This window comes from Emydura macquarii, unplaced genomic scaffold (assembly GCF_026122565.2).
Source record: "Emydura macquarii macquarii isolate MOO-44397 ecotype Brisbane River unplaced genomic scaffold, CSIRO-AGI_Emac_v2 contig_2473, whole genome shotgun sequence".
Taxonomy (NCBI): domain Eukaryota; kingdom Metazoa; phylum Chordata; order Testudines; family Chelidae; genus Emydura; species Emydura macquarii.
In genome coordinates, this window is record NW_027132610.1 from 9,416,359 (window position 1) to 9,430,461 (window position 14,103).

At 38.2% G+C, this 14,103-nt stretch overlaps 1 protein-coding gene across 1 annotated transcript in view; it reads left to right on the forward strand.

Annotated features, from left to right (window-relative positions):
* Positions 1 to 14,103, forward strand: part of MTUS2 (microtubule associated scaffold protein 2) — a 247,387-nt gene that overhangs the window by 20,472 nt on the left and 212,812 nt on the right. The window contains exon 3 of the mRNA XM_067562739.1: positions 1,361 to 1,567. Coding sequence (XP_067418840.1) covers positions 1,361 to 1,567 — 207 coding nt within the window. The remainder of the gene's footprint in view (positions 1 to 1,360; positions 1,568 to 14,103) is intronic.

Consider the following 14,103-nt stretch of genomic DNA (forward strand, 5'->3'; position numbering starts at 1 on the left):
CTTTTTGTGCTTTTCAAACAAAACTCAAATTCCAAACCTTTTGAGGGTCATATATCCCTAGCTGAAGATAATTTGGGATAGTTATGAAACTGCATTCCTGAGTTATCTAGAAAAGTCTGGCTGTTCCACAACAGTTAACAAGAGAGTAGGACATGAAGTGGAGAAGGATGGTCAGTTAACAGTTATCATAGTTACTCTAAATAGATCAGGTGGCAATGTCTATTGCTGAGGTTGACTAATATCTTCCATTTTAAACTCTGGTTTTCAGTTGCTTATAACTTTGCCAGCTTCATCTGCTTAGGTTGAATTTCTGTATCAGGGAAGAGTTTCTCAGTGGAAGTGGTGTGATAAGTTAGGGGTTAAGGTGTACTTTCCTAAGCATACCTTAAGTGCAGGCCATACTTACACAATGGTAGGAATAGAGAATGTAGGCCTCTGTATTTGTCACTGGTACAACTGCTGCTGGAATACTGTGTCCAGTTCTGGTGTCTACAGTTCGAGAAGGATGTTGATATATTGGAGATGGCTCAGAGAAGAGCCACGAGAATGATTAAAGGATCAGAGTACTTGCCTTATAGTGATAGACTCAAAGAGTTCAATCTAGTTAGGTTGACAAAGAAAAGGTTAAGGGGTGAGTTGATTACGGTCTATAAATGCCGACATGGGAAGAAATACTTAATAAGGGGCTCTTCAATCTAGGAGAGAAAGATATAACTCGATCCAATGGCTGGAAGTTGAAGCTAGACAAACTCAGACTGGAAATAAGGCATAACTTTTTGACAATTAGTATAATTAACCATTGGAACAACTTCCTAAGGGTTGTGGTGGATTCTCCGTCACTGACAATTTTTAAATCAAGATTGGATGTTTTTCTAAGCGGTAATTATTTTTGGAACATTCTGTGAACTGTGTTATACAGGAGGTCAGAATAGATAATCACAGTGATCTCTTCTGGCCTTGGAATCTGACATGGACATTTCCGTTCTTTTAAGAATTTGGGTGAATGGGTGATCTCATTTACCAACCTTATCTGGCTTTTCAAGAATCCTTCTCTTTGTGGGAATACAGCTTTCCACTGCAGTTTTTGAAGCAATTGTTTTTCCATGTAGTTTCCATTATCATATCATATCATGACTTCATACATTCTCAGTGTATTTCACATTTTGTAATCTACTGTAAACTGTAATTGTTTTAAATGTTTATTTGGCTGAGGAAAGGCCAAGATACCAGTGCAATTTAGGCAGCTTTTAAAAATCATGTTCACTTTTCGTGTTAAATTACCTTAATTTGCTGATTTATTTTAAGTACTCTGATATGTCCTGGTTTTGTAGTTTTAATACTAAATTGTTTCTTCTTTCAGTTGACCTAAAAAAAGGCACAGGCCCAAATGCTGCAAAATCCAATCTCCCCAAGCCATGTCAATCTGGACTTCGTCCTCCTGGCTATTCACGCTTGCCAGCGGCTAAGCTGGCAGCATTTGGTTTTGTCAGGAGCTCGAGTGTATCCTCTGTCACAAGCAACCAGTCAAATGACAGCGTTCAGAGTGATCAAAGCAGAACAACCAACCGTAAGTCAGAGAAAAAAAATTCTCTTTTTTGAATATTAAAAAGATGTATCCCAGAAAATGTTCAAAAGGGAGCATGGAAGGAAGGGTTAATTTAATCCCCGTGACATGTTAACATTCTCTTCTGTTTCCAATTCTGATTTTCCAGTTTGAAAATGTTTAATAAATAATGGCGGATGAATAATTACTAGAGATAAATTGCATAGAGGGGATTGCTCTCTCTCTTGCAGAGGAAATTGCTTTAAAGGATGCGCTTAGGTAAAAATAGAGCACAAAAATGACTTATTTGGATAACTTTCTTTATTACAATCTGAAGTAAATAAATACAAATAGATGTCTTTGGTCAACACATTGCAATTATGGACAACAGGCATTTTAGGGGGAAAATTATCTGAACTGAATAGTATATTCTTTCTCGTTTACTCTTTTTTTGCGCATCTCTTAATGTGTGGTGTGCTAAACTAGGTTTAGAAAGTTAATCATATAATTCTAGGGGTACAAAATAGGATCAGAATTGGTTGTGGTCTCTTCTCCAGTCTTGGAAAGATATTGGAGGAAATGTCATTTCAAATCCTATTTTCTGTAGCTAATGTTAATTTTATTAAGTAGGAAATAACGCACGCTGCAATATGCACTCCTTGTGAAAAAACACGCATGCCAAGGGCTCAGAACACAAACAGGGATTGAGGATTTTTAATGCCAGTTTTTCTTTGAAGACTGGCTTCAGCCTGAACCGTGTCAATTTCAAAGCAACTGTTATCAGTCTTGAAGTGGTTCAAATTGAAAGTGCCAGATTGCATAAAATGCCAGAGGCTTTAGGATGCTGTTGGGTTCTAAGTCTTTCGGATTTTGTATTAATTTTCAATGAATTACAATAAATAAAAACAAATATATGCAAAAAATCCTCAGGATTTCTTCTTTGCATTTATTTCTATGAATTCATTGAAATGCAGGAGACTAATACATCGAATGAGTTCTGACAACTATAATGGTACTGAAAGCTAAACATATGTTAGAATCCTTATTACACTCTTGGACTCTTCTTTATTCGTACCCATCTCATAATGAATGTTCTTTTGTTCTGAAGTTTTTTGGGTTTTTCTCTAACTTTGTGTGTTCATAAAATTTTTCTTTTATCAGGTACTGTAAACCACTTCATTTTCAGTTGTTTAGGGGCTTTGTGCGTGTGTGTGTGGGGGGAGGGGGGGATGAGAGGGGACACCTCATTTCACCACTGATTTAATCCAAGCTACCACATTTTTGCAAGAAACTGTGTGTGTACAGATGTTCTACATCCTTAGTAGATGTTGTTGATACCTATAATTTCAACATCTTACATTAGAGAGTTTGCTAAAATGAAAATATTCTGTGAGTCAGACTCTGAACTCCAAAATCTGGAGTCCATCGATTTTCAGTGCAGTTACTCTTGATTTACCCTGATGTGATGAGAATATAGCTTTGTGTATTTTCCAAGGAGTACAAAACCCCATAAACTTTGGAAGACGCATACAGTCATATGAAAGCCAGGCAATTGAGTTCAATTTTTGGTTAGTTTGAAATAGGTAGTTTAGTTTATATGTAGTGATGGACTTGGTCCACAACATCTGGATCGATATTTCCAATACCACAAAGTTTGTGGAGATGTTTGAATCACAGATTTTGATTCAGACCATTTGATTAAAGATTGTAACCATTAGTGCAAGTCAAACTGAGATTCATGTCAGGATTTCTGAACAACTCCAAAGTTTTTGTGTTTGGAATTGGGATTTTGGCTGGATCCATCTGTAACATTTGGTAGTTAATTTTTTTGAAGAATTGTTCCACCAGTTCACACTACTATACACTGGAGCTCTCCCTATCACGTGCTGATTTTGTGACTCAGGGGCAGAGCCAAAAATAGAACTTTATTGACTGCTGTCTCTGTCATGGCCATATTGTTGCCCACAATCAGACCACCAGCTCACTGTTTGCATTTCAGAATTGTGAGGAACAATCTTACCTCCCTCCCCTCTGAGTGCATGAAAAATCCTTTTTTTTTTTTTTTTTTTGAAGCATGAAGATGTGGGTGTTGTATTGCTGTATATGTCTTCCAAGTGCTGTGTCTATACATGAGATATATAGTAACGGGGAGATTTCTGGACTGGAAGCAAAACCTACTTTTATTTTGTGTTCAAGCTGATATGGATAACGGGTAACACCCCTCTCTTCCTATCCCTTAATCTTGGCCAGATGGATTTCTTTCTAAATAACCAATAGGAGATATTCCATTTTATTTTCTTACTGTTGAATAATTAACTCTCCCAACTCCTCTTGTATATACAGGACTTTATGGATCAAGAAAAGTTGAACCAATGGTATCAAATCTAGAGTGCTCAATTTAGACTAACATTTATTCTGTTCCAGTAAAGTTCATATTCCATACAGGTCACTAAGGTACCTTAGCATCTATAACATGGAACAAAATAATTTTCCCCTCTGCCCCATCTATCTCACCAATCTCAACATGACAAATGATTTATTTTCCCTTGCTGTCCATTGGAAGAGTGGTTTTATTTAAAATAAATAGCTGATTCTATAACTACTAAATTGGATCATAAGATATAACTAATCAGATTCATTTGCTGAACAGACTGCAGGATAAATTTGAATATTTATATCCTGCATCAGTGGGGTGCAGAGTGCTAAAAGATGGATCTTTATAAATCTTTAAAGATAACATGATTTCCTATTTAAGCAGCACCACTGTGTATCAGGAAGACAGAATATTATTGAAAACACCTTAGCAGTCCAAATATATAGTAAATTGAGGGGCATACAGTTGTGGATCTGATATTTGTTATAGTGAAACAAACATGTATTCTTGTAAACAAATGGTCAAGTATTGTTTCTGCAAGCAGATGTTTATAATCGCCAGGGTAAGCAAGGTGACAAAATATAAGTATATATAGGACTGTGATATTTCTTAGGAAAGGATGGTATTAGATCTAGATGATCTTTCCCTCGAGTGTTCCTGTCTGTCTTTTTTTCTCTCCCCTTGTGTGTTTCAAGATGCTAGTTCTTGCAGCGATACATAATGATCATATTACTTTTCAAAGCAACTATACCAAGGGTTGGCAACCTTAACAAAGGGCCGTGCCCAATCTTCCCCCAGCTTCTTTCCCAGTGCTGGCAGCAGTGTCCGTGGCGGGGGCGGGTTTGGAGACCCTGTTCCAGTGGCCATGTCTGTAGAGAGCATGGAGTGGTGCGGCTCCGACCAGGACACCACTTAGTCTGTGCGCGTGCCATTTTTGGCACGCATGCTGTAGGTTGCCGACCCCTGAACTACCTTATTCTTTAGTTTTGGCAAATTAATATGGATTCATTAAATACACTCTACAGAGATAAATGGCTTGAATTATGGTTGTGCTAGTTCTTGCAATGTTACATAATAATCATATTATACATATAAAATTATGGGGGTTAAATTAGCTGTTACCACTCAGGAAAGAGATCTTGGAGTCATTGTGGATAATTCTCTGAAAATATCCACTCAATGTGCAGCAACAGTCCAAAAAGCTAACAGAATGCTGGGAACCGTTAGAAAAGGGATAGATGATAAGACAGAAAATATCATATTGCCTCTTTATAAATTCATGGGACGCTCACATCTTGAATACTGTGTGCAGATTTTGTTGCTCCATCTCAAAAGAGATATATTGGAATTGGAAAAGGTACAGAAAAGGGCAACTAAAATGATTAGAGGTATGGAAAAGCATCCATATGAGGAGAGATTAATAAGACAGGGACATTTCAGCTTGGAAAAGAGGTGACTAAGGGGGGATATGATAGAGGTCAATAAAATCATGACTGGTGTGGAGAAAGTAAATAAGGAAGTGTTATTTACTCCTTCTCGTAACATAAGAACTAAGGATCACTAAATGAAATGAATAGGCAGCAGGTTTAAAACCAACAAAAGGAAGCATTTCTTCACACAACGCACAGTCAGCCTATGGAACTCTTGGCCTTCACAACATCCTCTGGCAAAGACTATAACAGGGTTCAAAAAAGAACTAGATAAGTGCATAGAGGATAGATCCATCAATGGCTGTTAGCCAGGATTGACAGGGATGTAAAACCATGCTCTGAAGTGTCCCTAGCCTGTGGTGGCCGGGAATGGGCGACAGGAGAAGGATCACTTGATGATTATTTGGTCAGTTCATTCACTCTGAAGCACCTGGCATTGGCCACTGTTAGAAAACAGGATACTGGGATAGATGAACCATTGGTCTGACCCACTATGGTCGTTTTTACGTTCTTATTTAATTTCTAAAGCAACTATATACTACTGTTTAGTTCTGGCAAATTAATATGGATTCATTAAATACCCTCTACAGAGATAAATGGCTTGAATTATGGTCGTTTAATTTAAGGAGATATGTAATATTCCTTATTTGGAGAAATTTATTAGTGAGGTTGTGGTGAGACAGCTCTTGCATTACCCCAAATCCTCAACTCTTCTTGACCTTTCTGAAGGCTTTGAGCCTGGGTATGACATAGATCCTCTTCTGGTTTCCTTGGTCTACAATCTTATTATGAGAATGGATAAAGACTGCATGCTTGCTGATTCTCTTAAACAGAATTACATTTAAGTAGCTCTGTTTTTCCCTTAGAGAGGACCCAGTGAGATATTGAATGATTTCTTGTTTGTTGTGAGTAGAGTGAATAATTCTGGGGTTTTATTTTGTTTTTAATACTGCCAAGCAACCAAAAAGATCAAGGAAAATACTTGGTTTGGTTCAGAAAATGTTTGGGATTGGTCAGCAAATTGGAAAAGTTCACATCTTCTCTCTGCCTGGTTCAGAGGGGGGATTTGAATCCACAGCTCCCAGGTGTATGCCTCAGGCCTGGTCTATATTTACTGGGAAATTCGGCAGCAGTCGACGGGAGTTACGCAAGCTATGCCTGCTCGATAGTGGGAAATCAAACCTGGGTGTCCCTCATCCCCAGCAAGTGCCCTACCCATTGGGATATAGTTATGAAAGGACGCATGTTCACATAGTTTGCTGGCCTTGAAAAACTTTTCCCTGGGCACTACTATCAGGTCAAATTCACAAATAGTCTTGAGTTGGCCGATATTGCATTTTTTGGCAAATAAACTATTCCTCCAGCTCTAATTTTAAGGTCTTTCTTGTGTGGGCTACCACAGGGTTCTGGTCTTTCACCCCTCTGGTACAACATGTAAGTTAGGCTGTTAGGGGAGATAGTGAGAAAGTTTAGGTTGCGTTGCCCTCATTTGCTGATGACACTTTGCTCCATGGGGCAGATGGAGTTGCAGGAAAGGAACTCCAGCATATGTCAGTGGAGAAGCAGGCATAGTGGAGCTCTGCTTTTCCAGGATCCTGCCTGCCTCTCTAGTGGGGAGAGTCTCTCCATCAGCTTTCTATTGGCAGGCAGTTTTCTTGCATAGGGGAATTCTGCACTGGCCATTTTAAATCCACTTTGTGCTGCTTACATGCAAAGTGGACCAAGCACACTGGTGAATCTGGCGTCATGTCTACATTAAATCAAACTTGGATGGTGCAATCACACAGCTTTCCAAGTGGCTGGCTGAGATTGTAGCTTGGGTGGGAACTAGCAGCTATCTGAAGCTCATTCTGGGTAACCCTGAGTTACTGCTGATGTTGGCGCAACTTCTGTCCAGGTTGATTGGGAGAACACAGTGCTGCAGACAGATCAGGGAACCACATTACTGCAGACACCAGGCTCTGGTTAGAATGTTCTTCCAGGTTCAAATAAAATTAGTTTAATGGTTAAAGACAAACTCTCTGTGCCTTACTGAGAACAACATAGCCGATGGGTTGGGAAAAACAACCAGAAGAAGGCAGAAAGTGAGATCTGTCCATCAGATTTTACTGGTCTGGCCATCTTCTGTTACTCAGATTTGCTACCGGTGCCCTACTAACTGCTCATCTCTATTTGGCAAGGAGGTTGCAACCTTCCCTGTTAGATACCAAGTTCCCATACCAGGGTAATCCAAATGTTTGTCACCTCCAGGTTGGATTACCATAATGCACTGATCACAGAAGACCAGTTGGAGTCTTCTGCTGGGATAGAATGTGGGACTTAACTGGGCAACCAATATTGTAGTGAGATGCAGAGGCAGACTCCTCCAGCTATGCAGCGCCCCTTTGAAATCAGTGGGTCTCCATGGGGCGGTGGGAGGGCTGAGGTCTGTCTTTGAGCACACTTGCAGAATCAGACTCCATATGAGGGTTTCATACAGGGGGAACATATTATTCCTGTGCTATCTGCAAAGGTTTCAGATTAGTTTCTGGATGCAATTCAAGATGTTACTTTTATTCTCTGAGGCCTGAGTATTTTAGGCTAGACTTACAGTATGAGCTAGGGGTGTGATTCCCTCGCTCCAGTTGACATTCTTATGCTGTGTCTCATAGAACTAGTATGAATATAAATAATAGTGTAGCTGCAATAGCCAGGGTAGCATCAGTGGAGGCATGGCTCAGTCATGCTGAGTACAAACCCACTTGAAACCGATAGGTATGTACTCAGCAAGCCTCTGCTGCTGCTCGTACTACTGTGACTAACACTGCTATTGAGCTAGTGCGAATATGTGGCAGGGGAATCACACCCCTAGTTTGTAGTGTAGACATAGCTTTAGAGACCATCTCTCTTTGCACATTATAACAATTATGCATGAATAAATAAATACACCGAGATCAGCATATTCAGATACTCAATCTGACAGGCCCTATGTTTTTATTTCTAGGATCTGGGGAAGAGGTTGGGTGGAAACAGTCTCTCATAGATTCATAGACTTTAAGGTTAGAAGGGACCATTATGATCATCTAGTCTGACCTCCTTCACAACACAGGCCACAGAACTTCACCCACCCACTCCTGTAATAGACCCCTAATCTATGACTGAGTTACTGAAGTTCTCAAATCACAGTTTAAAGACTTCAAGGTAGAGAGAATCACCTGCATCAAAATATTATTTCAGATATTCATTCATTCATTCATTTCAAATATTCATTCATATGCAGTGGATACTGCAGTGGATACCGTATCCAATAATGCTGTTCTTTAGTTTTCAATAAAAAATGTGAATGTTATAGTGGAACAAACTGTTAATAATTTTTCTTTCACACAAGCATGCTTTTAATAATCAGGATAATGTAAAACAATTGCAGCATTTAATGTGGGCAATTTGTTGTGGTTTAAGTGTGCTTAATTGTGCAATTAATACTGAAGAACCTGACTTAATTTTTTTACAATACTTGGTTGCAAAAATTTAAAAGGCTACATCTTTTTGGGTGGAGCAGAATATTGACCTCTATTAACTGAAGTATTTATTTCTATAAACAACATAATGCATAATAAGTTATAAATATATACAGTAGAACCTTATAAATGTACACGTATTAGAAAACATGGATTGATTTCTAAATTCTGCATACTAGTGACTAAGCAGTCAACTTAAGAGAAATTCCACACTAAGGAGGAGGAGAAAACATTTCTCTGGCAGACTGAATTTAAAAAAATATGTTTTCTTGCTCTGGAGTTTCGAACTGTTAGAATAAGTCATGAGGAGATGGCTCAGTAGGCAAATGAGATGGTCAAAGATACATGATACATTAATTAATCACATATTTCTGCAATTTGCCACAATTTTCTACAATTTACTATATGTCTATTCTGAGTGCATAGGCCCCCCACATATATCCACACCCACACAGAGGTGAGTCTGAATAAAACAAGGCTATAAAGAAATGTGTTAGTCAACCTTACTTTGGCTTCAGTGGGGTTACTCATGATTCACACCAGTGTGAAACAGGGGAATCAGGTCCATACACACACTATGGAAGCACTAGCTGTGACTCTATAGTAAAGGTTGATTTGTGTTTTGACTAAGCATCTTTGTTCTATATGAAGAAGACAGTGCATCATTCTCAAGCTTACGACATTTACTCTGATTACAGAATGAATTTTTTGAGACTTTCAAGTATATATGTTCATCAGTTTCAGTTAAAATTAAGTAAAACTGGATCCCATAAGATATATAGCAGTTGTTAGATGTTTCTCCTGAATGATCTCTACGTGTTTGGATTTATTTTCAGTTTAAATTTACCTCTGTATTTCTTGGCTTTTTAATGCTTGTTTTGGGTTTAACTGCAACCTACTCATGATTGTTTTTGTATTTTGTTTTTTTACCCTTAAGTTATTGATCTGTACTCTCAACCTTACTTCCAGTTTAATGTAATAGGGGTTTTTGACTGGGAAGATAGGTAGATAAGACTTGCCAATGACTTTGAAGTTCAGCACTTAATTGCCATTGTACCTTTGAAAAAAGAGGTTTAGGATGGAATAGACATATCGGTGAATGTAGCAGAGTTAGTTTAAAATAATGGAGCAGATTTTCAAGCACCACTTTTTGCTCAAAATTAGCCATGAGCTGCAAATTCCTGCTTGCTTTCAGCCCACTGCTTAATATTGTTCGGATTTGAATAAATATGCTGAGCCATTTTCCTTTAATTGCGCATGGGTTTTGAAAGGATTTTTTTTCACACTGTAGGAAAATTATTCAACTGTTTTACACTCAGAATTGATTAGAATATAGAAGTTTAGATGTGCCATGTATTTAACCTTCATATTGGGAGATTGAGAATTTTGCCAAATAAGAGGAAGAGTTTGTTGAGAAATAAAGAAGTAATAAGATAATGGCTGAAGTCCATGAGAGTTGTGACATGACTGTTGGATTCTGATAGTTTCTTTTAGAATTTAAAGATTTTCACCTCTTTTACGCCTCCTCTATCTACCTGTCATGTAATTGGTTTTCAAGTTTTTGAAGCTGAATTCCATACTGTATGCTAAAAGTTCCTATATTTGTCATGTGTAATTTCTAATATGATAAACTTTTATATTCTACTATATAGCAATACGTTTGTAATTTTGTTTCAGCTGTGGGTGTTATAAGCATACAATTCTCATAATTCTCGGTTTCAATGTTGTCTATATTGCTTGTATCGGTATTTCTAGTGGTTCATTTAATGTAACATTGATTTAATTTATTTTGTATATTTCATCTAAAGGGATTCCAAAGTGCTATGAATACTATGCAAAAAACACTTCACCAGAAAGTGTAATACAGCCTCACTTTGGGTGAACTGCAAATAAGAAATATTGTTTAGGATGGTATGAATGAGATGAATTCAAGAAAAGGAAAAAATGTAGATTTTAAATCAGGAAATACTTCTTAGTCTTAAAATCTATTAGTAAAAATAATCTCCCAAGTCAAAACGATGAAAGCCTTTATTGCTTAAGATTCTTAAAATAGAAAAATAGCGCAGTGTAAGAAACGGTTCTCCTTTGGCAAGGGAATGGACTAGAAAAGATAACACTATTCAGTCTCTACCCATGATTCTAGGAATTAAAGAATTCCTTTAATGTGGGACAGAGGAAAGATAGGGTGATGGGTGTTTCTATAAGCTTTACTAATAATATATCAGGTGAGTAAATCTTTGATGGTTAAAACTGTAGAAATAGGAAACTCTTTTGTCTCATTTTATTTTGTTTTTAGTGTGTTCACACTCATATCTTTTACAACCTAGAAACTTCACCACACAGCCTCATGCTTTTTTTGGCCTTTCTTTGCTTGCTTTCTGAATATTGGATTTCTATAATAATAAGAAAAGGTGTCAGAGTAATCAAACAGATGCAGGTGGGTGGAGAGAAGGAGAAATTAGAGTGGACACAAAAATCATGAATAAACTGCTGATTGCTTCCAGAAAGGTAGAAGAATCAGAAATGTAACTTAGTGCTGTGAAATACCCATTCATCTAAAATATGTAATTATGTAAATCAAGACTGTTTTTCTCTATGAAAAGAATATCTTCCTGTTGATTTTTCCAGCCCCCAAAACCAGAAATTTTCCTTTTCCGTCTGTCTTTTTTCCCCATGACTTTAATACTGTGATGTGTGCTCTAGTAGGAAGAATGTTTTCAACTGCATTACTCTAAATAGGCCTAAAGAAAGAAATTCTATTAGACCAGTGTTTCCCAAATTGTGTATCACATCCTCTAAGGAGGCACAAAAAAACTAACTAGAGGGAAACAGGGTCCAAAAAGGCCTCTCAGCCATACCCCAGAGTCTCAGCTTTCATTAAAAAAAAATAATAAAAAAGTCTAACTGTTACAGGTGTGAAAAAAACCATCAAAGCATGAAGTAACTGATGCAGCATTGTCTGCCTGAGTTTGCAGAGAGGCTGAAACAGTAGCTTTGAGGTGAGCTGTCCCATTCATTTCAATGGGTACTAATTCAGGTGCCAGTGATGATATTTTAAAAGTCAGTATGGTTAACTATTTTACTCCGCCTCAACGCATGTGGAAAAGAAGAGGCAGTATTGTATTGTGGAGATCTGCACCAGCGTTTCCTACGATGGAAGAGAGGAGACACAAAGGACTAGCTGGTGGGATATGGAATATGTTTACATTAATAAGTGTGTGCCTTCAACAATACGTGGCAGGCCCAAAGGGGAAGGTGCAGTTGGTTTCATTTTCCTGAAGGGGAACTCAGCTCTCAGAAGTTTGGGAAAGTGTTTTAGTGCTTTCATTTTACACATCTTGAGCTATGCTCTCTGGGAACTTGGCAACCTGGCCATCTAAGGAATGTTAGTGTGCAGTGTAATATCAAGCTATTACGTTGGCGAACACCGTATAGTGTCATATAGTGACAATTGTACTTCAACACAATACTTGGAATTCGTGAAATTTGTTACAGTTGTAAATGACTGGGTAAAACTTGGATTCTTAAAACTAAGAAGCCTCGTTTAATAGAGATGTTGGTTTAATAGTCTGAGCTCAGGACCAGGTGTTCCAATCCCAGTTTTGACACTGATTCCCTATGTGGCTTTGAACAAATATCTTGAGTCCTCTGCTTCAGTTTCTCAATTGCTTACCCAGCTACCTAATGAGAGAGATGTGAGGGTAAAATGGATAGAAGCAAATCCTCTTCCCTGCATAAAACTTGGTTTTCAAATAAAGACAATATCTTTAAAATGTACTGTGCCTATCCTGGAAAACTCTCTCTTGTCCTAGCCCAGTGGCTTTCAACCTGTGGTCCGTGGACCTCTGTGTGTCCATAGACTGTCTAAGGCCCGGTCTACACTTACCTGGTGATTCAGTGGCAGTCGACGGAAGTTACGCAAGCTACGCAGAGTAGCTTGCGTAACTCCCGTTGACTGCTGTGCTTCCCTTCTGTGCGGCATCTTCACTGCACAGCGCCACTTGAGGGGGTGGTTTTAACATGGCGACTTCTGGATCAATTGAACGGGTCTTTACTGACCGCTCAGTGGATCGAGATAGGGTACATCTACACTGACGGTGGCAAAGTCGCCGCTGCCAGATTGACCTAAGATTTCCAAAGGTTCCGCACCTCCATTTGAAATTTTTTATGGATTTGCAAATGAAAAAAGGTTGAAAATCACTGTCTTAGCCAATATGAGAATGTACTTATTTCAGATGTGGTGGTGTAATTATTTACATTGGGCTGATAGAGGGACACAAATAAATGGTAAATTCTTCACAGTCACTTCTAAAAGAAGCTGTTTTAGAGTCTTTATACTTCAAAACTTTCTGAAATGTTCTAATTGTCAATGAGACTTATCCCTAAACATCTGAAAACAAAAGGACTCTTCCATTTTTTTATTTTGTTTTTCTTTGGAGTTACAAAGCTCAATCAGCCTTATAACGGAAACATGGATGCAATTTTAGCAGTCTCCTCTTAGTAAACCACACATCCTGCCAGGGCTGGGCCAAGCACCCTGGTCCTACAGCTCCAGGAACAGTCCTCTTGCACCTCTCTATCATGTTCACAGCCACATAGGTCAACATTCAGAAAGTATTCACCAATTCTGGGTGCCTCAGTTTTGGAGTGTCTAAAGAGAGGCATCTACTTTACTGACTTTCAGAGATGCCAAATACCTGGAACTCTTATTAACTTTAGCTGGGGTTCTGGTGCTCTTGTGTCTGAAATTCAGACCTGTAGGTATCCAAAATTAGGTGCACACAAATTGAAGGGTACTGAATTGAAAGCTGCTTTTGAAAATCTAGGCAATAATGTCCTAGCCTGCACCCACTGAAGTCAATAGCAAAAAAACTTGATAACATTTTATGGCCTATGTTGAGTAGAAGGTCAGACTAGACGATCATAATGGTGCCTTCTGGCTTTAAAATATAGGCATCTGACTGCACAATTAGACCAAGCACTCAGTGACAAAAATCATTAATAGCTGTTCTCTGTTTCTATATATTTTCTTTCAACTATAGCTGATGAATAAACATTCAAAGGAATTTAACAGTACGGAAAGTTTGATATAGTTGTCACAAAACATTTTTTGAGTTGGAAGGAGGCAAAGAAATGCCAGACAAGTCAAACTTTCAAATCAGGGCAACTTTCAAAATGGCATTTCACTGAAAATGAATTTGATCCAATTTCTTTAAACTTTGCAGAAAAATTCTCATTTTGCCTTCATAGAAACTTTGG